The sequence below is a fragment of the Alosa sapidissima genome, chromosome 22 (genome assembly GCF_018492685.1).
Source record: "Alosa sapidissima isolate fAloSap1 chromosome 22, fAloSap1.pri, whole genome shotgun sequence".
NCBI lineage: Eukaryota > Metazoa > Chordata > Actinopteri > Clupeiformes > Clupeidae > Alosa > Alosa sapidissima.
The window spans coordinates 31,471,916-31,496,915 of record NC_055978.1 but is presented as its reverse complement, the minus strand read 5'-3'; the positions used below and the strand labels follow the sequence as shown (position 1 = coordinate 31,496,915).

Here is a 25,000-nt window from a genome sequence, read left to right as displayed (position 1 = left end):
CCTCACTACAACACACAGACTTTGGGCCTAAATACACTCCTGCTGATTGGCTGGTAGGCTGTACAGTCACCTGCGTTCCCATTGGCAGTCATATCAATAAATAGTGAAACATAACTAACAGCATTAGAAAAACCATGAGGTCCTACACACACACACACACAGGGGTCCTTAAAGGAGAATTCCGGTGTGATATTGACCTAAAGTGTATTGAAACATGATACCGAGTGTGAACGTATGTCTCATAGCCCATCTCGGCTTGTCCCCTGCACTCCAAAATCTGGCGCTAGTTAGCCGATGCTACCAACAGCTTTTTCAATAGTGATGCTTCGGCATTGGGCTAGCCATGCAAATAAATCACTGTTTTACACCCATTTACGAGGCTCAATGCATCTCCACACTTCATTGGTAGACTTCCGAGGGCCCTGACATTTAAAACGAGACATTGAGAACTTTGAAAAAGCACTGGTAGTTTACTTACAAGACGATTTATACAGACAGTATCTTCACGAAGTTTAGCGTTTGCAGCCATCTTGAATTTAGTCACGATAAGTCGAGCTACGGGTAAGAATGAACAGGTATGATAAGGGATCAGATTCCAAAAATAATTCAGTGGAAATGCATGGATTCCAATTCTCCTTTAAAGCCACATGCGCATGGTGAGAGTTTGAGGTTCCGTAGGGAACCCAGTGGCAGGCCCTTCACTTACGGGGAACCTGTGTGTTGCGTGCACACCGTACGAGGCCTCAGATGGACAAGACTGGGAAACAAGCGTTCCGGGCTCAGCCCCATCTTCAGAGATAGAGATAGAGATAGATAGATAGATAGATAGATAGAGAGATACTTTATTGATCCCCAAGGGGAAATTCATGTGTCCTCAGCCTGGCAGCTTGTGCATGTTGCCCAGTCTCATGTTGCGCAGTCTTATGGCAGATTTCTGGTTGGTTCTTTTTTCTTTCAAAATGACCCTTTCCCCAAAAACAGATTAAACTGTCTCGCTGGACTCATTTTGTTTACTTTGGCTCGCTCGCGAGGCTATTCAGAAACATTTCTAAATGTCCCTCGCGATAAGTAAAGCATCTCTATCCATCTGATCTGATTGGTGCAGAGATTACCGGCGAGAATTCTGTTTTGGTTTAGTCATCGCAGCGCACCGGGATCACGGCCCGTTAACGTCACTTTCACTAGACCGGCTGTGCTCGTGGTAAGACGCTTACCTGCGGGTCAAGTCTGATCAGCACATGGACTATTTATAAAACGCGCGCGCGTGTGCGCATACAGTACGTTGCACACGCGCACCTGCCATAATCTTTCCTCGGGACTGTGCCCCCGAGTCCATCACGTGGAGAGAGGGCGAGGGGATGGCAGGCGCCACGTTGGACAGTCTAACCGTTAGACTCTAACGGATGCTCGCGCAGAGTACAGCAGCCTTACGTCAATTTCACAACTCCAAATTCTTTGGTAATGACAACTTTCACCGAGAGGTCTAGGACACGTCACGGTGACCCCGCTCCTACGCACGAGGACGCTCAAACTCCAAACAGGAGAAACTATTTCTGGCTGACGGAACGAAACGACACCGAGGACGAGTACATGGCCAAGGAACGCACGACCAATCAATCATCAGACAATTATTTCACTAATGTTGCACTGCCTCACACTCACACACACGTCATCGGTATCTCTCACGTGCGGTAAAATACTTGGAACATCTGGTAAAGTAGTTATGGTGTTTCATATCTTTACACTCGTGGTTAACAAGTCCAAGTGCAATCTAACAGTCCACTTAAGTTAAGACCAATGCCTCAGTCTACTCTTCTGGAAGGAGGCCTTGAAGTCTGAGTTTGAAACTTTTCTTTTCACAGCTAAACATGGTTGTGAAATGTATCTCTGAATCAACTTCTGTTACAAGTCACCAGCAGATTAGCAGTAAAAAAAATGCCCCGAGCCAGCGTGGCCGACCAGATTCCGGATCTGTGTACAGCAGTCTGCGAGAACAGCGACACACACCAGGACCTCAGACAAAGAAAGTCAAACTCAGTGGATTCTCATGTTCGCTTGCTGACACTTTAAATTCCACAAAATATACATCCGAGCGCCCGAACACGGCGGCGTAAACCAGTTAGCTTGCCACCTGTCCGAGTGTTAACGTTAGCTTGCAAATCATACACATTGGTAACTTTAAACTCTGCCTGCTTCTTACTGCAATGATGGTTTGTTTACAAGCTAACACGCTAGCAGGCTAATGCTAGCCGTTTGGACGGCTAATGTTTCTGCCACAGCCTCAAACATCTTACCGACCAAGGTTAACCTAGTATAGCTGGCAACGTTTTAGAGGCGAACTGTCAATTATCCAAGATAGCTCATGGCAATTAATATAATATTAATGTAGCAAGCTATGAAAATAATGAAAATGTTTATAGACAAGATACATTTCAGAAAAAGAAACGAGGATTGCTTTCAAACAGCTGTCAAAGCAAAGCAGACAGTAACACAACGAGCCAACAAACAATCTCGCAAGCTAACCAGAGTGCACTTAACGTTACCTCAATGGCTAGGATGCATTATCTTTCTAAAACTAGCAAACCAAAACAGTTTAGAGTCAGACAAGAAGGCTTTGCAATCTAACGTTAACTGTGCTAACATCAGGTAGCTAATCTACAAGCCATACCCATATCGTTAACATGTTTAACATTACTGACGTTAACGCTAATGTAATAACGTTAGTATGGTCTTTCACTGGCTTGGATGCTAACGTTACTTTGGTTAGCTGTCAGCTTGCAAATGACACGAAATACTGTGGTCGGTGTAGATGGTTTTTACCTGTGTAAAATAGCTTTCAGCAGCTGTCAGAGATAGCTTGTACCAGATAGTTGCCAGGAGTCTGACAGTACGACTCGGGGATGTTACAAAGCGATTCCAGCTCTGACTTGCTTCGACTTGATTCCTCCGTGTAATAAACACTTTTATGTGACGCCCCTCGCGTGAGGGGCGGATAGCCAATCAGACGGCGTAGAATCGAACAGGTGGCCAGGAAGAGCGATCAGGGAACAGGTCAGACGGGACTTGTAGTTTCTGTGTGTTGTTTTTGTAAAGTTGTCATTGTGGTTCAGATTAGATAGCATGCGCCCCGTACGTAAAGAGGCCAACAACCGCACCAGCTGGGTAGAATCTGTTCAGCACGTAACGTTTACATAGCTCGCCTTATGATAAATACTGGCGTAGCCTACATTGTGTCTGCAACTTTGTACACGACATTCCTTCCTGTGTTGTTTTGTTCAGACAAGCGTTATTTCTTTGTCCCTTATCATCCATGCTCTGGCATGTAAAGCCAGTTGCATTGTGAGGAATTTATTGCTGTCTATATATTGGTGTTATTATTGCTGTCTGTATGTTGGTGTTATTATTGCTGTATATGTTGGTGTTATTTATTGTTGTCTATATGTTGGTGTTATTATTGTTGTCTATATGTTGGTGTTGTTATTGCTGTGTATATGTTGGTATTATTTTCAAAACTGCAACCGCCACAGACAGGATTCACAGGATAGTTAGACATCTACCAGATGATGACATGGTCTCCTGGAGTTTCACACACACACACACTATCCTAACCTCAAGGGACGTGCCCCACACACACACCCTCTCTTGAGCCGAAGAGGAGTGCCCCGTTCTCAAACACACACACACACACACACACACACGCGCAACACCAGTTTCTGACCTGAGGCACTGAGCCACACACTCTACTTTTGTCTCTCCAAAGCTACACACACACACACACACACACACACACACAACACCAGTTTCTGACCTGAGGCACTGAGCCACACACTCTACTTTTGTCTCTCCAAAGCTACACACACACACACACACACACACACACACACACACACATACACACATACTCATCTCTCCTGACCATACACACGCCATCTGTCCACTGATGCTACACACTCTCTCTCTCACACACACACACACAAACACCCATCTGTCCTGAGATAATGGACTTGATGGTGAAACAGGTGGTACTCAGAGCAAAGGTTAGTGGTGTGATAATCAACCGTCTCCACACACACACACAAACACACACTCTTAAATGCAGCACACATACACACTCTTCACAACACACACACACACACACTCTTAAATGCAGCACACATACACATACACACACTCTAAAAAACATTGGGTTAAAAACAACCCAATTTCAACCCATCCACTGGGTAAATAGTGGTCGAGCCCAGCACTGAGTTATATTAGCCCCGAAAATTGAGTTGTTCGGTCAACCCAATGAGTTGGGTTGATAGTCTAACCCAAACATTGGGTTATCGTAACAAAACTGTTAGGTTAAACCTACATAATTGTTGGGTAGGCTCTCTTATACAACCCAGGATTTATATTATTTTCACTGTCATTTCTGGGTTATGCTGACCTAATTTATGGGTTATTCTAAGTATCTTATTTTTCTCCTTAATCCAATCACTATTAATTGATAATAATTCAAATAAATGTTTGCAAATCATTAATGTTACAATATAATGTTTTATAATCCATCCAATGGGCAACAATAGCCATGCAATGAAATAAAACAGTTCGACATTTATTTATTTGGCAGTTTATTTTTTGAACATAGCTAGAAAAAGCTTGTGATACTTCCATGAAGGCAGGCAGATTCCACCGTCCGTTTTGGGGATCACCCCTGTGAATCAAAGGGGAAAAAAGAGTGCATTAATCACTGTTATTTACAGAACTTTATATCAAGATTTTCATGAACCATTATCATTGAATGATGTTGACAAACATTACAAATCCACCAGGAGACAAAATATTAGCGCAACACACTCGGAAACCATGACCACCTATGGAGTTATAATAACTTGTAGCTTCTAGTTATAGATGCTAACGTTACCGGGTAACGTTATCTAAATGACTGTCTGATACTACAACCAGAGGCCGTCTTCTCTGCTACAACCAAAAACACCCAGTAACGTTAAGTTACATGGCTATAATATGAAGCTACCCTGAATGAATTAATAAGATGTTGGTTGCCATTATTATTACCGTACGTGTGGCTTGTGAAGAGACTAACATTACTTCAACTGTGTTGGCTAATATTAGCTGACAAACGTTAGCTGCAACCATAGTCTAGGCTACAACCACCACGAAGCATATTTAATTAGCATTGATGCTAGCTATATGGTCTGCTAATGTTAACCAGCTTGGTATGCTCATTTTAGTTCGTTGTAAAAGTTTGTTTTGTTTCTGTCAGCAGTTCATACCCAGTGAACAAAGAACTGTGTTTTTATGAGTCTGTCTTTGTGTATATTTAACATGAACAGTAATTGTAAGTTAATGTTAGCTAACGTTAGTTAGCATGAATGACACAATTGTTAACCTGTTTGAGGCTGAATGAAATTGGCAGGCAGAATATCCATTCATATCATGAAGGGTAGCTTCTACATCTCTGGGTGGACTTTTAAAATCCGTCTGGATAAAACATTTTTAAAAAAGTTAAAGATACATACCTTACGAAATCGCCTGATTTCCATTGCATGCTGACAACTGGTGGACTGGACGGTTGGAAGAATAACAATGTTTTTTCAAACTCTCAAATAACTATGCAGCTGTGTTAAAGTCACCAAGGTGCTGGGTAGTGTACTCCACGTCAGGTGGGAGAGAGGAGGGGCGCTGTCCTAAACAATCAACCCAACAAGCTGGGTTACAGAAAATAACCCAACATGAGTAAAAACAACCCCACAAAATGCCCTGACAGCCTCAACCCAGCGTTTGGGTTGAGAAAATAACCCAGTATTTTTTAGAGTGCACACACACTCTTAAATACAGCACACATACACACTCTTCACAACACACACACACACACACTCTTAAATGCAGCACACATACACACACACACTCTTAAATGCAGCACACATACACATACACACACACACTCTTAAATACAGCATACACACACACACACACTCTTAAATGCAGCACACATACACACTCTTCACAACACACACACTGTTCTGCCTCTGCCTCTTAGTTAGTTAGTATAGGCAGTTTAGTGCCATCTAGTGGTTCTTTCTGATGTGCAGTCGCTATGACAGCTATGCTGTATTGTTTGATTTATGACAGCCATAGCAACCAGGACAACCATCTTGATAAGCAGCAGCACATTTTGAGTTATTTGCTGAATTATCATCTTTCTACATCCTGTATGTTAAAGCCTTTGAAAAGCATCGTCCGTAAGTTTAATAATTGCTTACTTAAAGTAGATTGTAAATTTAGTGACATTATTTGGTAATTTCCGATAAATCTATCTTTATTTGATAAAACCATGCTGCCTTCTATGTGTCTACTGATCAGCTACTGATGGATACTTTTTCATCTGTTTAATGGTATATTTCTTCAGATATTGAATATTGAATACATATGTTTTGTATCATTTTCAGTTTTACTCATTATTCATTAAAACCGGAGCTTGGAGGCTAAAACCTGACTCGCGAGTTTTCTTGAAGGAGTTAGGCTGGCTGTCAAATTGTGTTCGATACACACAGGGAGGACAGTACACACACACACACACACTTAAATACAGCACAGATACACTCTTCACAACACACAGACACTCCTTACAACATATACACACCACTCGAAACACACACACACACTTCTCACAACATATACACACTACACACATTGAAAATACGCACACTCCCAAGACACACACTCGTCAAAACAAATGGACACACCTGAGGAATCCAACCTCACACACTCAGGATACACACACATGACCCAGACAAATCCTCCCAGCTCTGCTAAGGCACGCACTTGCTTGCTTGTGGTTGTCCATCGAATCTGATGATGAACAAGACACACACACACACCCAACAACAGTAACCATACACATTCATATTACAATCAACACACACACACACATCCAGACAAATCCTCCCAGCTCTGCTGAAGCATGTACACACACATATATACAAAAACAATAGTGACCATACACTCATAGCACAATCAAGACACACACACATGCACACACCACAACAGTGAGAATACACACACACAACACACTCAAGACACACACCACGACAGTGAGAATACACACTCATAACACACTCAAGACACACACACCACAACAGTGAGAATACATACTCATGAAACACACACACACCACAACAGTGAGAATACACACTCATGAAACACACACACACATGCACACACCACAGCAGTGAGAATACACACACATAAATCACTCAGCACGCTGAGCCTGTCTGAACCAGCCTGCAGCCCCCACACCTTCAACACCTCACCTCTCAACACCTGAGAGAAAAAGAGAGAGAGAGGGAGAGAATGAAAGAGAGAGAGAGAAAGAGAGAGGGGACAGATGCTCTCTCAGAACAGTTGGGAATGTGAGCAGTGACAGAGAGTGACTTGATGAACCCCAGGGCATGAGCGTGGGGTAATCAGGTGTGTGTGTGTGTGTGTGTGTGTGTGTGTGTGGCTTGAGTGTGCAGTGATTGTATGTTTGTGTGTGGTATGAGTGTGTATGTGTGTGTGCATGTGTGTGGCTTGAGTGTGCAGTGATTGTATGTTTGTTTGTGTGTGGTATGAGTGTATGTGTGTGTGCATGCGTGTGCATGCGTGTGTGTGTGTGTGTGTGGCCTGAGTGTGCAGTGATTGTATGTTTGTTTGTGTGTGGTATGAGTGTATGTGTGTGTGCATGCATGTGCGTGTGTGTGTGTGTGTGGCTTGAGTGTGCAGTGATTGTATGTTTGTTTGTGTGTGGTATAGGTGTGTGTGTGTATGTGTGTGCGCACTTGTGAAACAAGTCTCTCTCTATGTGTGTGTGTGTGTGCACTTGTGAAACAAGTCTCTCTGTGTGTGTGTGTGTGTGTGTGTGTGCACTTGTGAAACAAGTCTCTCTCTGTGTGTGTGTGTGTGTGTGTGTGTGCACTTGTGAAACAAGTCTCTCTGTGTGTGTGTGTGTGTGCACTTGTGAAACAAGTCTCTCTGTGTGTGTGTGTGTGTGTGTGTGTGTGTTCAGGAGGTGAAGGCTAAAGTATTTTGTGCTGATGTGGGGTTGCACATAGATGATCAGATGTTAGATGATTAGATGTTCCATGTTGCAATCCTGATTGTGTAAGACTGTGTGAGACTGTCTCCTTCTAATATCTTTACTGTCTCCTTCTAATATCTTTAATGTAGGTGATCATGTCACATCTGCACCTGTCTCGTTCTAATATCTTTACTGTCTTGTTCTAATATCTTTACTGTTGAGGTGATCCTGTAATTTTCGCACCTGTATTGGCGTTCCCAAACACAGCTGTTTTCTTCTTCCTGTGATGACTCTTTAGTGCTGTTTTACTCAGCGCTAACATCTCTCTGATGACTCTTTAGTGCTGTTTTACTCAGCGCTAACATCTCTCTGATGACTCTTTAGTGCTGTTTTACTCAGCGCTAACCTCTGTGTGATGACTCTTCAGCGCTAACCTCTCTGATGACTCTTCAGCGCTAACCTCTCTCTGATGTGTTGTTCTGTTGTTTTACTTTTACATTCACATTTATTCATTACGCAGATGCATTTATACAAATGGAGAATAACAGGCAAGCTACAATGTGGAGCAGCCCTTAGGTAGCGATTAATGCTACATCAATCAATCCTGTTTTACTCAGCGCTAATGTCTGTGTTGAGATGGTGATTGGACTATAGACTCATCTGTGATTCTTTAGTGCTGTTTTACTCAGCGCTGATCTCTGTGTTGAGATTGTGATTGGACTATAGACTCATCTGTCAGTGTCAGTGTTCTTTCTCAAGTCTTAGCATGTATCCACTGGAGAACCTTTGGACAGCGACAACAACAAACACAACCACCAACAGCTCTGAGTTTGTCTAAATAATTACAAATCTTTAATAGAATTTAACCGGACACAGTTCAGACACGAGAGGACACAAGATACAGATACAACACACACTAACACACACACGGCCCTTACACACACGCCAAAGCTATGCTGAAGTTAGACTGATCGTGGCATGAAAGGGCTAATACCACGAGTTTGATTGGGAAATGGAATTAATGTGTTTATGTGTTCTACGTGTGTGTATGTGTTCTATGTGTGTGTATGTGTATGAATGAGTGTGTGTGTGTGTGAAAGAGGTAGACAATAACACTCTTTTTGACTGGATCTAACTCTGAGGTATTATTTTGTCAGGCTCTGCTACTGTTGGTGTGTTAAAGGTTATTTGCATCAATTTGTGTTTGTTTGTGTGAGAGTGTGTGTGTGGGTGTGTGTGTACACATGTGTGTGTGTGTTTGTGTGTGTTTGTGTATGTGTACACATGTGTGTGTGTTTGTGTGTGTCTGTGTTTGTGTATGTGTACACATGTGTGTGTGTGTGAGAGTGTGTGTGTGTGTGTGTGTTTGTGTGTGTGTTTGCGTGTGTGTGTGTTTGTGTGTGTCTGGGTTTGTGTATGTGTACACATGTGTGTGTGTGTTTGTGTGTGTGTGTGTGTGTGTGTGTGTGTGTGTGTGTGTGTGTCTGGGTTTGTGTGTGTGTACACATGTGTGTGTGTGTTTGTGTGTGTGTACACATGTGTGTGTGTTTGTGTGTGTTTGTGTGTGTGTCTGGCTTTGTGTATGTGTACACATGTGTGTGTGTGTGTTTGTGTGTGTCTGGGTTTGTGTGTGTGTACACATGTGTGTGTGTGTGTGTTTGTGTGTGTGTGTTTGTGTGTGTGTACACATGTGTGAGTGTGTTTGTGTGTGTCTGGGTTTGTGTGTGTGTGCACATGTGTGTGTGTGTTTGTGTGTGTGTGTGTGTGTTTGTGTGTGTGTACACATGTGTGTGTGTGTTTGTGTGTGTGTGTGTGTACACGTGTGTGTGTGTGTGTACACATGTGTGTGTGTGAGAGAGTGTGTGTGTTTGTGTGTGTCTGGGTTTGCGTGTGTGTACACATGTGTGTGTTTGTGTGTGTGTGTACACATGTGTGTGTGTGTGTGTCTGGGTTTGTGTGTGTGTACACATGTGTGTGTGTGTTTGTGTGGGTCTGGGTTTGTGGAACTATTTTCATCAGAGGGCAGTTATTTCCATCTCTAGTATTTGCTGGCAGCCAGCTTACAGACAAAGACGGGTCTGTGTGTGTGTGTGTGTGTGTGTCTGTGTGTGCGTGTGAGTGAGTGAGTGAGTGAGTGTGTGTGTGTGTATGTGTGTGTGTGTGTGTGTGTGTGTGTGTGTCTGTGTGTGTGTATGAGTGAGTGAGTGAGTGAGTGTGAGTGTGTGTGTGTGTGTGTTTGTGCGAATGTGTGAGTGAGTGAGTGTGTGTGTGTTTGTGTGTGTGTGTGTCTGTGTGAGTGTGTATATGTGTGTGTCTCTGCGAGTGTGTGTGTGTGTGTCTCTGTGCGTGTGTGTGTGTGTGAGTGAGTGTGTGTGTGCATCTGTGTCCCATACATAATAATCAGACCATTACAGAAAGAATACATACAGTACAAAGTAATTAATAAAAATAAAGATCTCAACTGTTTGTCTATAAGGAATTGCAGTCCAGATGATGTTGCTCCTTGTATTGCGCACACGCACACGCACACGCACACGCACACACGTACACACACACACACACACTCGCACACATACACACGCACACACACGTACACACGCACGCACACACACACACACACACACACACACACACACACACACACACACAGACTCTCACACACACACTGAAGGACTTTAGTGTTGCAGTAATGCAGGAGTTGACAGGAGAACAGAGGGACTATTACACTCTCGCCTCAGGTCAGGGTCCGGGGTAGGGTGTGTGTGTGTGTGTGTGTGTGTGTGTGTGTGTGTGTGTGTGTGTGTGTCTGTGTGTGTCTGTGTGTGTAAAGGCGTGCGTGTGTGTGAAAGTGAGACCGTTGTCGATGCGCTGGAAGGCTGATGCGTTGCTGATGCGTTGCTCAGTTACTGGGATCAGTCCCTCTGGCGCCCTCCGTTGTCTGTAGTTGGTACTGCAGCCCTGGTCAGTGTGACCGTGTTTGTGAGCAAGTATAATATGTGTGTGTGTGTGTACTCTGTGTGTGTGTGTGTATGTGTGTTCACATGCCTGTAAGCAGCCCACCAAGGTCCAAAGAGCACCGCCTCACACGCATTGCTCCTATGTGTGTGTGTGTGTGTGTGTGTGTGTCCAGGGTCTAAAAAGCCACGTCACACACTGACCATATGTGTGTGTGTGTGTGTGTGTGTCCAGGGTTCAAAAGGTCATGAGAGGCTGGTGAGGTGAGGACCAAAGGCCTGGTTACCTAAGAGCTTTCTGCCATGAAGATGGAGTGTGTGTGTGTGTGAGAGAGAGTGAGTGTGTGTGTGTGTGTGTGGGTGAAAGAGAGTGTATGTGTGTGTGGGGGGGGGGGGGGGTTGGGTGAGAGAGAGTGAGTGTGTGTGTGTGTTTAGTGAAGTTCAGTTGAATTCACGAGGGGAGCTCTCTGAGGCCCCTCCCCCACCACTTCGCTCCCTTCAAACAGGATGGAACAGCCAATGGGGAGCCGCCTCGCAGATCGCTGGCCAATCAGAGGGCAGAGATGGAGCATGTGACAGCTGGAGCTGCGGCTCTCCTCCAATCACGTGGTGGGAAGCCAAACACATCTCATTGGAACCTCCAGTAATTGCTATTCTTATCATCACCTTCATCATCACTAATATCAATATTTGATTTTATTAATTATTATTTCTCACAAAGTCTTCAGAGTCTGTGGAGGGCCAGAGGGCCCTCCCTCCCTCCCTCTCTCTTCTCTCCTCCCTCCATCCCTCCCTCGTTCCTCTCCTTCTCTCTGTCCGTGGCTACTTGCAGACGAACTGGTCGACCAGTGAGGTGCAGCGCTTGCACTTGACGTAGCAGCACCAGTGGAACTTGCAGTGGCATCGCTCGTGCCGGTAGGTCTTGAACTGGTCGTAGCCGCGGCCACAGCACATGAGCTCGCAGCCGTCCACACCCTCGGACGTCTTGTTGCAGAGCCGGCCGTGCGTGCCGAGCGAGCCCGTGCTCTCGTTGCGGAGGCAGTAGTCGGGGCTGGCGTCCAGGTAGACGAGGTCGGTGGCGGTCGGCGGGTTGAAGCGCTGGTTGACCTGCTCCAGTTTCCCACGGCGACCCACGCGCATGGCCGTGGCGCTGTCGTACTTCTCCTTCAGGAAGTCGCCCACGCGGCGGAAGTCGGCCAGCTGCAGCCAGCACGTCTTCAGACTGCAGGAGCCGGACACGCCGTGGCACTTACACGCCACGTTGGCCAGGTTATACACCGCCTGCAGGGGGCAGCAGAGACACAGAGAGACACATTAGGTTAGCCTGCAGGGGGCAACACAGACACATTAGGTTAGCCTGCAGGGGGCAGCAGACACACATAAGGTTAGCCTGCAGGGGGCAGCAGACACATTAGGTTAGCCTCGCTGTGTCACATAAGTATTAAGTATAAGTATATACAGTGGGCAGTGCTTCGACTTGGCCAGCTTCACTCGCGGTCCGCGCGTGGGATCACGCGGTATTACGCGACTTTAATTTGTATTTTCCCAGTGAGACGCTGCAACAACCCAAACAACCGGTAGATGGCTCAAGTGAGCAGGGTGTCTCGTAAAAAGAAATGGAGCCTGGAAAACCCTACACAGACTTCACTACAGACTTTAGCAGACTGGTTTAGAAATAATTTAATAGCCAGAAATATGCCTGCCCTGCCCTAATAAAGAAATATTTGGTTAACTGCGAGTGAATCCCGTTTGCAGCCGTAGAAGAAACGCAGGACAAATTAAACATTCTGGTTTTCTCCGAGTGCAACGATGATAGACAGACATCATTTGGACAAAATATAGAACATATTAACCTCCGTTGCTCAGCCAAATGCCTTCCTGTTACGTCCTGTTATCACGGAGTTACAGGCGATAAACGATTTACTTCATTGGCGGTTTATTTTTTTGATTATTAAAGAGTGTTTTTCATTTAAAGGTTTGACTTCGTGCTTATTCAGTAGAGCATTTAGTGCTCTTCCCAATCCCAGACGTTCACATTGCATGTTTGTTTGTAATGGATGCAACCGTGAGATAGGCTACGCGTTTGACGGCAATGAGTTGTTAACAGACATGAACCAAGACATATAGCCCAGCAGCAATCTAGGGACTGTTCTTTATTTATTGAAGGGGCCACCGGAGGAATTTTGAGTACTTCAGTCAAAAGTTGCATGACCCTCCCTTGCCTGCTAGAAATTGTTCAATGACCCTCCGACAGAATTGTTAAAAAAGACATGAGCCTCCCCTGCCAATTGTCGCTGTCTTCCGCCCGCGCCACAGCCACACACTGTGATAATGTTCTTAAATCAATCTTTCCCGTAAGCTTGCATGCTACCAGTCCTTCCTTTTCAAATGTGTTGCGCCTGTTTGCACAATTTCACAAATAATCATATGTGATTAATAGTATGATAAATAATCCCTGTGCACAGGGACCGAAACAATGCATGCCAACTTTTTTCCGTGTTTATCACGTATTTTAACTTTCCCCGCTGTCTTGCCGTTTTAATGTTTTCCCGTAGAATATCCCATATTTTAATACTCTCAAAACAGCCCTGCCATCGGGCCTGTCTCTGTGTTGCCCTGTTGCTACCTCTTGCCCTTCCAATGAAACAAATGTCTTCAAATCATCGTTTTCCTTGCTTGAAGGCGAACTTAAAGTGATGTTAACCTATTTAAGTTTAACGGCGCGATTGTCGTGAGAGCACGATTCATTGGCGCTTGCATGTTCGGCCTTATGTCTACGTGCGCACCTGAGGCTACTCAGCTGCAAGAGAAATAATTTCCCCTGTTTGTATGTTCACTCCAAGTTGGCCTACCATAACTTACCAACTCTGCACTGTAGACCCTAACTGGCTATTTATATTTTTCTGTGAAATAAGCAAATGTATTTGTTCAACTTTATGAAGCAGAATTATGCACTAGGCTACTTGGAACATAACACATTTGACAAAGGACAGATGTATGTTATAGTGACAAAATATACTTTCAGTGTTTTACGATGTCTTTGTCATGGGGAAGTGTTTTTCCCCATACATTTATTCTAGGTTACTGTCAGTGACTGCCGTGAGAGAAGCGGGTTCTGTGTTTCGTTCATGTCAGTGACTGACGCGAGAGAAGCGGGGTCTGTGTTGCGTTGCGTTAATTTATTTTCAATTGGGCATGCCGTGCCGTGTCGTCCACAGCTAAGTTCTGACAAAGCCGAATTTACTCCTTTTGAAACAATGAGTGCACGCATTTGTATGGTTATATTGCTTGACAGGGGGGATCCCAAGCAGCTTTCAGCCATTAGGCTACTTTGAGAACATTTCCTAATTCACCCGACACTAATATTCAAAATGTTGAAAACTATTTCGGCATAGCCTATTAACTGACCACCCGATTCACGTTGACTGGGGGGCAGGGGGGGCCATCAGACATTTGTGCCCAGGTAATCCGGCCCTGCCCCCAACAAATCACACCTTCCCACCAGCTGTGACAGCTTAAAAGAAGTCGAGAGGACTCCTAACTCACAGACCTATTCACAAACCGGTTTTGTGGTACTTTGCCTGTTTTGAAATCCTATGCGGCTACAGGAGCTTCCAATCGTGAGGAAGCAATTTTGCATTGTAGGCATAACTAACATGCAATAACACCACCAACAACAACCAAAACTAGGCTACTCATTATCAACATGTAAATTAAATGTAACATTATTGTGAATCAAATTAAAATGTTCTCTTTTGCAAACGTAGGCATAGGCATAGTAACAGATTAATTTAATAATGTTACAAAGATACTACATCATTCCGTATGTTTCATTAGGCTACAGGCTATTTGTTTTGCCTTACTCTTGATTCATTTAGACTAGGCCTTTTTATTCAGTTATTCATCATCTTCTGTCCTTGTGTAGCGCACGCATTCTCAGACCTGTCACCTGCCACTCATCGTAAGGGAGGTGTTTGGAATCATTCCCGCGTTACAATCATCAGCCAATCAAGGTGGTCACTTCAGTCAAGCTCGTGCATGAGTGATAACGTCATCCATAACAACGAAGACTCACTCACTCTTAGACTGTTAGTCAAAGATTCTAGAGCAGACATGTCAAAGTCAAGGCCCGCGATGAGTTATCTACGGCCCCCGGGATGATATTTGATTAGTATTAGAACCGGCCCGCAGGCCACAGCCGCCGGCTGCTGTTTTGCACGCACCAATACTCTATTCCCCACAATGCAACGGTAGCCCACGAACTCACTGCGTCGCCGCAAGTGGGCCTCGGCTTCATTATTCATCAGTATTCAGTCAGGGCAGATGTAAACTTTCAGCTACCCCCCTCCCCAGTGTTGTGCCTGAACACGTTCAGTAAACGAAAGTTCATGAACTCGTTCATATTTTGAGCGAACGTGAACTGAACGTACTGTATTACTACTGCCTGATGAACGTTACTGTGAACTCGTTCATTCTGGTGTCTGTGAACGGCACGCTCTTTCAGTTTAACTTCGTTGAATAGGGTGCCAGATTTCTACAGAGCCTTCCACGCGAAAACCCGGCTAAAACACACCGTGAAAAGACCTTAATATGGCAGCATGCAGGTCACCATTTCTCAAACTATGGGCCGCGGTCCGCAATGTGGACAATGGTCTGCAGAGTGAAATTATTCCCGGGCCATCCTCAGATAATTTGATTGATCAATGCAATTGATCAAGGAGCCGCGGACAGAAAAAGAAAACAAACATTTCTGCAATTAGTAGGAAATACTTGTTTGGTGTCATCAAACATAGAGGCATAGAATTAAGTCGTGGTATGAGCGTTTATTCAACGCATGCGTGTGCACGTTGGTAGCAAAAACACTGTTTGGCATTAAGTATTAAAGTCAGCCAAAAGCTATTAATTAGTCTTAGTTAAAGATAGTTAAAGATCTCCAGATCAGTGATTTACGCATGATCTGATCCGCCATTTACCATTCACAAAAGCTGGTATTGTGTTTCCTGAATCCTTACATTCAGGCATTCAAATGAAATGTAATTAGCATATAAATATTCTATCAGTGTATGATGCTTGCATGAGGGAAACATCCCAAAACAACGGCAACCCATATAACTGCTGTTGTTTTGAGAAGTATTTCTCATGCAAGCATCATGCAACAATGCAAAAACATTGTAGTAAAGCAGTACTCTGATGTGCATGTTTTCACAAACTTTTGTGAACAATCTTAGCACTTTAAACATTGACTGTTTTGAAGTGCATGTATAGCAATACAGTATAAAAATAATAATAATTGTGATATTATGATAATTTGATGGGGGGTGGGAGGAGGGGGTGGGTTCATGTAGGTGGGCCCTATGACCCCAAAGTATGCCTTGACTGGGCCTCAGGTCAAAGAAGTTTGAGAAAGGCTGATGTAGACGACAAAGCAGCAAGGAGGCGTCGTATGATTATTTAAAAAAGTTTTATGACAAGGTCGGTGAGGATGGGAAAAATTGTACATTTCTGTGCAAACTTCTGTGCCCGCACTTCAGTCACAGTCATTATTCATTTAATCATTAAATAAAATACAGTACACGTCTTGGTTCAATAGGTTACGTGCAGTCATTTTAATATGTTTTAATAAACATTGAACCAGTCCGGCCCTCGGCTTGTAGCAAATTTGTTTTTTTTGGCCCTCTAATGTATTTGACTTTGACATCCCTGTTCTAGAGCGCTCAGCTCCAGAATCTGTTCAGGAGTTGTCATTTTCCCTTACTAAGAGTAGCCTAGGTCTGAAAGGCTTTGTGAATAACTGAATAAGAGAAACTCCTATAGCTAAAATCTTTTATTGCTATTTAGGAGTAGCCTACTCCTGACCGCTGACCACCTCACACATTTCTCTAGATTTTGCAACGACCTTACATGACACAATGCCATAAAATGCCAGTGTTTAGGACACCGAATAATGTTTGTAATGATACCAGTTAGGCCTACGTTCAACAGTAACATAAGTGTAATGAGCTATTCATTGTCGAAGGTGCATGGTGAAGTGAAATTCTTACTTAAACAAACATTTGCCGATATCATTGGATAGGGACTATGCCTACTTGTTTATTTTTTACGTAGCCTACAATGGCCAGTTCAGACAAAGCCAAAATTACTCATTTTGAAACATTTGTATGGTTATATGGCTTGACTTCAATCCCAGAGAGTAGGCTAGGCTACCGCACCCCACAGTGATGGGCCTATAGCGGTCTTACGCGTTCAGTGTGGGGTATAAATAAGCTGACTTGTTACTGCCTGTCACAGACGTGGGGAGCTGAAGCTTGGGATACAGTTACTACAGTAACAGTATTTTATTTTACTTCTTATGGAATATATTTTTTTTCACTTTTATAAAGTCTTTGTTTGAATGCTGTTGGAACAAATAGTAGTTCTTTCATTCCCCACTTTGATCAAGGAGGCATTGACTGATGATAGTGGAGATAACGTGTTATCCCGAGGCCTTTGCAAGTTCAGACATCCCAAGTCTCCCGGAAGTTCCGGGAGTCTCCCGCATATTGATAGCGGCTCCCTGACCCCCGCAAATTAGATAAAATCTCCCGGAATCTAGAGTGAGTGATCAAGAGCGCGCATGCGAGACCGCGTGTGCATCTGAGTGTAGCGCGCACACGAGGGGAGAGAGAGGTGGTGCGTGTGTGTCTGAGCGCATCAAAGACAGAGAGCATCCTGATTGGCCTGTTTCTCTAAATCAACCAATCAGTTTTCAGTGTAGGCGGGCTTTTATGTCTTTTCTCCCGAACTTAATTAATCAGTTCAGTAGAAACAGGAGCGTCATGGTAGAGTCAGTGCCTCAAAAAAGGAAAATGTAAGACCCATTTCAAAGTGTAGGCTACCCTTGTCTCATAAGAGTAAAACATAATGATGGACCTAGTCTTGCACGCTGCACTGTTTGTAAACAGTGACTTTAGCATTCCCCACAGCGGGTTAAATGATTGCAAAAGACATGTTGAGGTGAGTTTAACAAGTGTCAATTCATGTGCATATTATTCAGGCCTATAGCCTACTAGATGGCTAGTTGCCAAGGCTACATGAAAAGACCAAACTACCAAAATCTACATATTTTATTTTCACAATTTCTATCTATAGGCCTTCCTTATTTGTTGTACTGACATTATTGTATAGGCTAAAGTTTTTTTTTTTTTTTTTTTTTTTTTTTTGGGGGGGGGTGGCTTCGTGATGCCTCCCTGAAATGACTTTTTGCAAGTTGGGATGTCTGCAAGTTAGCATCTCCGATGGTAGTCTACCCTATTAAAAATATAAGTTTTCGATGTCCCAAACGGAGAGCCATACTTTATTGTTTTAACAATCTCTATGCTACTCACTAAAATGTAGGCATGGGAACATGATGAAGTATCCAACTGTCGTGTTTTAAATTATTGTGATTACGAGCCAGTGGTTTTCAAACATTATGCGTGACTCGGACATCTATGCAACTCCTATCGTCCTCGCATTCGCAAAATGAGGACATACAGACTGCTCAGATAACAGGTGTACCTCCAGTTATGCATGGTTTTAGTCAAGTCATTTAAATGTGCTGGTGAAACAGTTGTGTACTCTGGGCACAGTTCTTCCAGAGCTTCGTGCCAAGTAATAAGCGTTGAGTCGAGATGTTTGTGTGAATGAAACGAAGCCTATAGGCCATAGTGTGACATGCGTAAACCAATGGTGTAAAGATGACGCCACAGGGTTTTATTTAAGAGAGCCTACGTTTGTATGTAGGCAATTTATATTCACAATACTTAGGCCTACTAAAATAAATAGTATTTTATTTGTATTGGTTGTTTAGAGTAAAAAAAATATCGGTCGGTCTTAACGGAAGTTTACAACCGGCAAGTCGGTCAGACTAAAAGGGGAAAAAAATAAATATTTGGGTCGGTTCTAAATTGACAGGGTCGGTCGGGTTACGGCAAACAAAAATATTTTTAAGGATGGCCTGGCAGTGTTTTTTTGCGCATCTGCAGAAGTCAGCCAAATATGAATGTAATTCTGCGGCATAAAGCAGATGTATTTGTTTATTGTACAGAAAAATAAAAATTACATGTTAAGCAGTCAATTGACTACATTGCAGTCAAGAAGTAGGGCAAATTAATTTACGAAACCAAAACGTGGGTCATAGTTGTCTAAGCCTCTATTGCGTAGCCTGTTAAAACCGTCGCCAGATAGTATTAAATCGGCAACAACATTGTTTTCTGCAGAAGCCTACCTAAGGCTACAGATTAATTCTGAACAGTTATTTCTCTACTGGCTCAATTTTCACACCACTGTTTTGATTTGCGTAGCTGCGTTAACCCCAACACTGACAACTAGATGTACTGCATAGCGGTACAAAATATGACCGCCACTCAGTCCTGTACATCCATTCCGCGAAAATAAATCACACTTCAATTTGTCTCCATCTTTTACTCCATCCCCCACTCTTGAAACTTTTGTGTATGCTTGTTTGGCATGCCTGAGTGTGTGTGTGCGGCTGCACAGAAAGTAGCCTACTTGTGCTGAAAAGGTGAATAGATTGTAGAATAGCCAAAGAAGATGTAGCATTGTTATAAAACCTTTAAAATCTCTAAACAATCACAAGTAGGGCAGGTCATCACAGTTCATCCATTGCAACTGGATTGATGAAAGGTCACTTACACCTGTAGGCTACATTGTATTTGGGAAAAGCAAAAGGTATCAGCATAATGTTATTTATTTATTTATTTATTTATAAACAAAAACATCTCTGTCAGTTCCATGCCGTTTTCAACAGCTATCAAAAACAAAGGTCATTTTTGGATGGATGGATTTTTTGTGAATATTTCTTCTTCTACATAAGATTTTAGTCATCTTTAGTTCATGTAATACTTTATTGTCAATGCACAAATTAAGTAACAGTAGTCTAAAACGTTATTGTTAATGCACAAATTAAGTAACAGTAGTCTGAAACGAAATGCTGTTTTACATCTAACCAGTGGTGCAAATAACTGACATGTCCAAATGGGCCTTGATGAAATGCGTCGCTAGACTGTTCATACACATTTTAACGGGCCAAAGTTGAAGAGCTTTTGTCCGTTATTGTTCGTGCAAATATAGGCTGATTCATGTTCCCTTGCATTGTGTAACTGAGGTCCATGGCTAGTCTGGCTTTCATCAGACCAAGCTCAATCTTTTAAGAAATCAAAAAATAAATAGCGGGCAGATCAGGCTGGGTTCACCCAGCCTAGTCCATAGGCACCCGATATTGTTTAATTTTCAGATTGAGATATACACGCTCTGGCTATTCTAAATGCAAAAATGCATTAGGGAGTTATGACAAAACTGTAACTAACAAACTAGATCCTAATAGAAAGCGGTTAGCTTCCCTAAGCTACAGGTAGGATTATAAGGTAGGCCTATTTACAACATAAATTGTCAATAGGCTATGCTGGCGACACAAATAAAATCTCCTTTGGAAACCAATGGCTTACGACTTACAGTATCAAGCGGACTTAAACTGCCATATCGTGGCGAAAAGTTGTAATAACATTCAAGCAGTTCCATGAGTCAAGGAAAGCGCGAATGAAGTAGCCACTTCTAAATGGGACCCACTACACAGTAGCTTAAGGTGTTTTGCTAAAGCAGCCATAATGAAATGAAGGTGTCATTGTTTGGATACTTCACACACACGTGCTTTTTAATCTCACAGACTACAACTACCAAGCTGGAATCAAAGCACATCGATTCCCCTCTCACACCCTGCACGCACTTAAAACAAAATAAACAGGCGTCTCAGTCTCACGCATGTATAGGCAAAACTGTATCAGACCGGTGTAACGTTGGTAAATCTTCCATTGCACAGAATGATTTTGTTGCACGTGCAATAAATGACAGTCGAAAGATACAAACAGTGCTGCTATACATTTGCTTGGTATAACCGCATTTATAGTTTTCTACAAATGCAATCAATCAAATGGGCCTCCATCACTCAACCAACGCTAACGGTAACATTACCTAGGTCCTTATTGATATTACAAGATTAACGTACCTGCAGTAAAAACCAAGCATGTCCGATAAACATCCTCACTTCATCCTCACTTACACTTCATGTGAACATCGTCCTGTCCTTATTAGATGTTCGCTGCGGTAAATTACAGTCCTTGTAGGAAGTGTCCATTATTTTTTCAACCCACTTTTAACTTCCAAAAAAATTACGTCTCACTGCAACGATGCGCCATCTAGTGGACAAACGACTACTTATCGCCAATACTGAAAATGCAGCCATGATGATGATGATGAATATTTTGGCTTTCTTTTGATCCTATTGAATTTGTAATTATGTATCGGCCGTTCTAATACCGATAGTATGTGGGTGCCTGTGTGTGTGCATGTTTATATGTGTGCACCGCCATTTACAGGCCAATGAGTGTACAGTCACTAAATGTACACATAACCTAATTTTTTTAGCCCCCCCCATGGATGAAATTCTACAAAACTTGGCATACCCCCAGACCCCCAGAGAATGCCAGGTCAATCATACACATAAAATTTGGTGCAGTTCTGAACATCTTAACTGAAGATAGGGGCGATTAAAGCAGAATAATATTGCATTTTCATTTTTGACCGGGGTGGGGGGGGGGGGGGGGCAAATCACAAATGAGTGATTATGAGCCAGGTTGATGTGGGCCCTTGAGACCAACATACCATAAAAGATTCACGGAGAACTGTGTCTGCCCTACCCTCCTTTCGGGGGGTCCAGTCCAGCGGGGGGGCTGCAGATCAAAACGAAAAACGATGGTTCCATGCTATCCATGTGGGGTTACATGCCCACCAAGTTTTGTGTACCCCGGTCTTTCAGTGTCCCGGGAATCCTTGTTGGTGTATGTCACTAAATGTACACATAAATTATTTTATTGTAAGGCCCCCCATGAACGAAAGTACACAAAACTTGGCATGCATTCAGAGGGTGTCATAATGATCCTACACTTCCAATTTCGTGCAGTTTTGACTATGTTAGGTCACAGATACCTTCAATTACACCACCTCATTTTTACTTTTTTGTGTTTAACTAGGTGGCGCTATACATGAAATGAGTGGTTATGGAATGGGTTGACATGGCCCCTTGAGATCAACATACAAAAAAAAATGGTCCTCCTAAACCCTACGGTTTTCGAGATATTCACAGAAAACTGTGTCTGCCCTACCCTCCTTTCGGGGGGTCCAATTCAGCGGGGGGGCTACAGATCAAAACGAAAAACGATGGTTCCATGCTATCCATGTGGGGTTACATGTCCACCAAGTTTCGTGTACCCCGGTCTTTCAGTGTCCCGGGAATCATTGACGGAAATTTGGGCATGCGAAAAAGAAAAAAAAAAAAAAAAAAAAAAGAAAAAGAAAAAAAAAAAAAAAAAAAAAATCTGACTAAACCTATATGACCGCCGCTTCGCTGCGCGGCGGTCATAATAATGTAGACAGCAAATTTCGATTTCGATTTTCGTTACCACCGTGTAGTCAAGCCTTAAGCCATACCCAAGTAGCCTAAATCGAGGTAATGTTTAATTATGCATGATTTATTTTGTTATTGAATTCGTAGGCTGGGATTCCTCTCGGCAAGTCTCCTGCTTTTTCAGAAGGGGCGGCAGGCAGAGCGATGTACAGTGGCAGAGCGACGCACAGTGGCTGAAAGTGGTACTAAAGCTTCACGCAGCTTCACGCCTCGTAATGCGCGAATGAAGTGGCCATTTGAAAGCGATGCCCACTGTATACTCTTTTGATCCCGTGAGGTCAAAAAAAGAGGTCTCTGCATTTATCCCAATCCGTGAATTAGTGAAACACACACAGCACATAGTGAGGTGAAGCACACACTAATCCCGGCGCAGTGAGCTGCCTGCATCTACAGCGGCGCTCGGGGAGCAGTGAGGAGTTAGGTGCCTTGCTCAAGGGCACTTCAGCCGTGCCTACTGGTCGGGGTTCGAACCGGCAACCCTCCGGTTACAGGTCCGAAGTGCTAACCAGTAGGCCACGGCTGCCCACAACCATCTAAAAACACCGCCTGCAGGGGGCAGCACAGACACATTAGGTTAGCCTGCAGGGGGCAACACAGACACATTAGGTTAGCCTCGCTGTGTCACATAAACACCGCCTGCAGGGGGCAGCACAGACACATTAGGTTAGCCTGCAGGGGGCAGCAGAGACACATTAGGTTAGCCTGCAGGGGGCAGCAGAGACACATTAGGTTAGCCTGCAGGGGGCAGCACAGACACATTAGGTTAGCCTGCAGGGGGCAGCACCGACACATTAGGTTAGCCTCGCTGTGTCACATAAACAAGTGTCTGTAGTTTGAGTGTGTAGTGTGTCTGTATTTTAAATGAAATCACAACCAGACTGTGTACTGTGGGGAGGAAGAGAGAGAGAGAGATGGAGAGAGAGAGAGGGAGAGAGAGAGAGAGAGGGAGAGAGAGAGACCCTCACCTCATTGATTCACACAGACACATGTAGAGGGAGAGATGGAGAGAGATGGAGAGAGAGATAGAAAAAGGGATAGAGAGACGCTAAGCTCACTGATTGGCTGGTATGCATTTGTCTGTAGTCCTCACTGATTGGCTGACATGCATTTGTCTGTAGTACTTTGAGTTTTTTCACAACAGCACAAACACAAATTGGAAACATGAACTGGAACCACTCTGCCCCCTTGTGGCTGAATAGTGTAGTGCAGCATATCCCCAACAGAGAATGCTTAACGTCTGGCTTAGTGACCGTCTGGCTTATCAGTGGTCAAGTCTGATCTAGAGAGTGAAGGGGGCCTCACCCAGTCTACCAGCCTATCACCACACACACACACACACACACACACAGACACCTGAGACCTGACACCCTCCCAACCGCAATAAAACCCCATCACCATTCTCACCCCCATTCCCAGGAAACTAGAGCTATACAATATATACTATACTATATATACTATACTGTAGCATTTACAACCAGCAATACCAATACAGGTCAATAGGTGGCAGACTAGAGCTATACTATACTGTAGCATTTACAACCAGCAATACCAATACACGTCAATAGGGGGCAATGATGCTCAATCTGACTTCAACAAATACGCTGCTCTCATATAACAAAAGAAAACTCATTTAAAACAGAACACTTCTTTATTAACTCATTATATAAACTCATCCAAAACAGAACACTTTTTTATAAACTCATTATATAAACTCATCCAAAACGGAACACTTCTTTATAAACTCATTATATAAGCTATGCAGCAGGGACTGTATTCCCAAACACCGTTTGCTTCATTTGATACTGAGTGCTGCTGTCTGTGCTTGCTGGTTTCACTGACTTGATGAACCCCAGCAGTGTGTGTGTGTGTGTGTGTGTGTGTGTATGTGTGTGTGTGTGTGTAGGTGCGCCTGCAAGTGTACGGCAGTACGCACTGTGCGTACCATCTGGCTACTCAGCGAGAAAGAATTTCTCCTGTGAGTGTACGCCAGTTTGGCCTACCATAGCCCCCAACTCTGCCCAGTATCCCATTAACTGCATGACAGTAGCTATTTACAATTTTATGTAAAGTTAGTAAACACGTTAACAAAGTCACTTACTGCATGCACGCGCACACTTGTTGTTTGCGCAGGAGAGAGAATACTCACACGACGTTCGCTGTAGGTGGGTGTGCGCACCATAGCACAAAAAAGCTAGTGGTAGGAAGCTATGATAGTTAGTTCTATGTTAGCTAGAGAGCTAGTGGTAGGATGCTATGATAGTTAGTTCTATGTTAGCTGAAGCGCTAGTGGTAGGAAGCTATCTAAACAAGCTACTGGATGATTTTACACATGCATTCATATTCCAGCTTCATCACACTGAAAGAGCGGGGGAGTGTACAATACAAATGGATTGCAACATAACTCTCATAGCTTCCTAGCGCTCCAGCTAACATGGAACTAACTCTGATCAGCCAGGGTTAGCTTCCTACCACTAGCGCTCCAGC

The 25,000-nt window shown here is 43.6% G+C and overlaps 1 protein-coding gene across 1 annotated transcript in view; it reads right to left on the bottom strand.

The window, feature by feature from the left end:
* Nucleotides 1–10,354: 10,354 nt before the first annotated feature.
* Nucleotides 10,355–25,000, bottom strand: part of wnt5b (wingless-type MMTV integration site family, member 5b) — a 91,529-nt gene continuing 76,883 nt past the window's right edge. Inside the window, exon 6 of the mRNA XM_042079137.1 lies at nucleotides 10,355–12,297. Coding sequence (XP_041935071.1) covers nucleotides 11,839–12,297 — 459 coding nt within the window. The 3' untranslated portion in view covers nucleotides 10,355–11,838. The remainder of the gene's footprint in view (nucleotides 12,298–25,000) is intronic.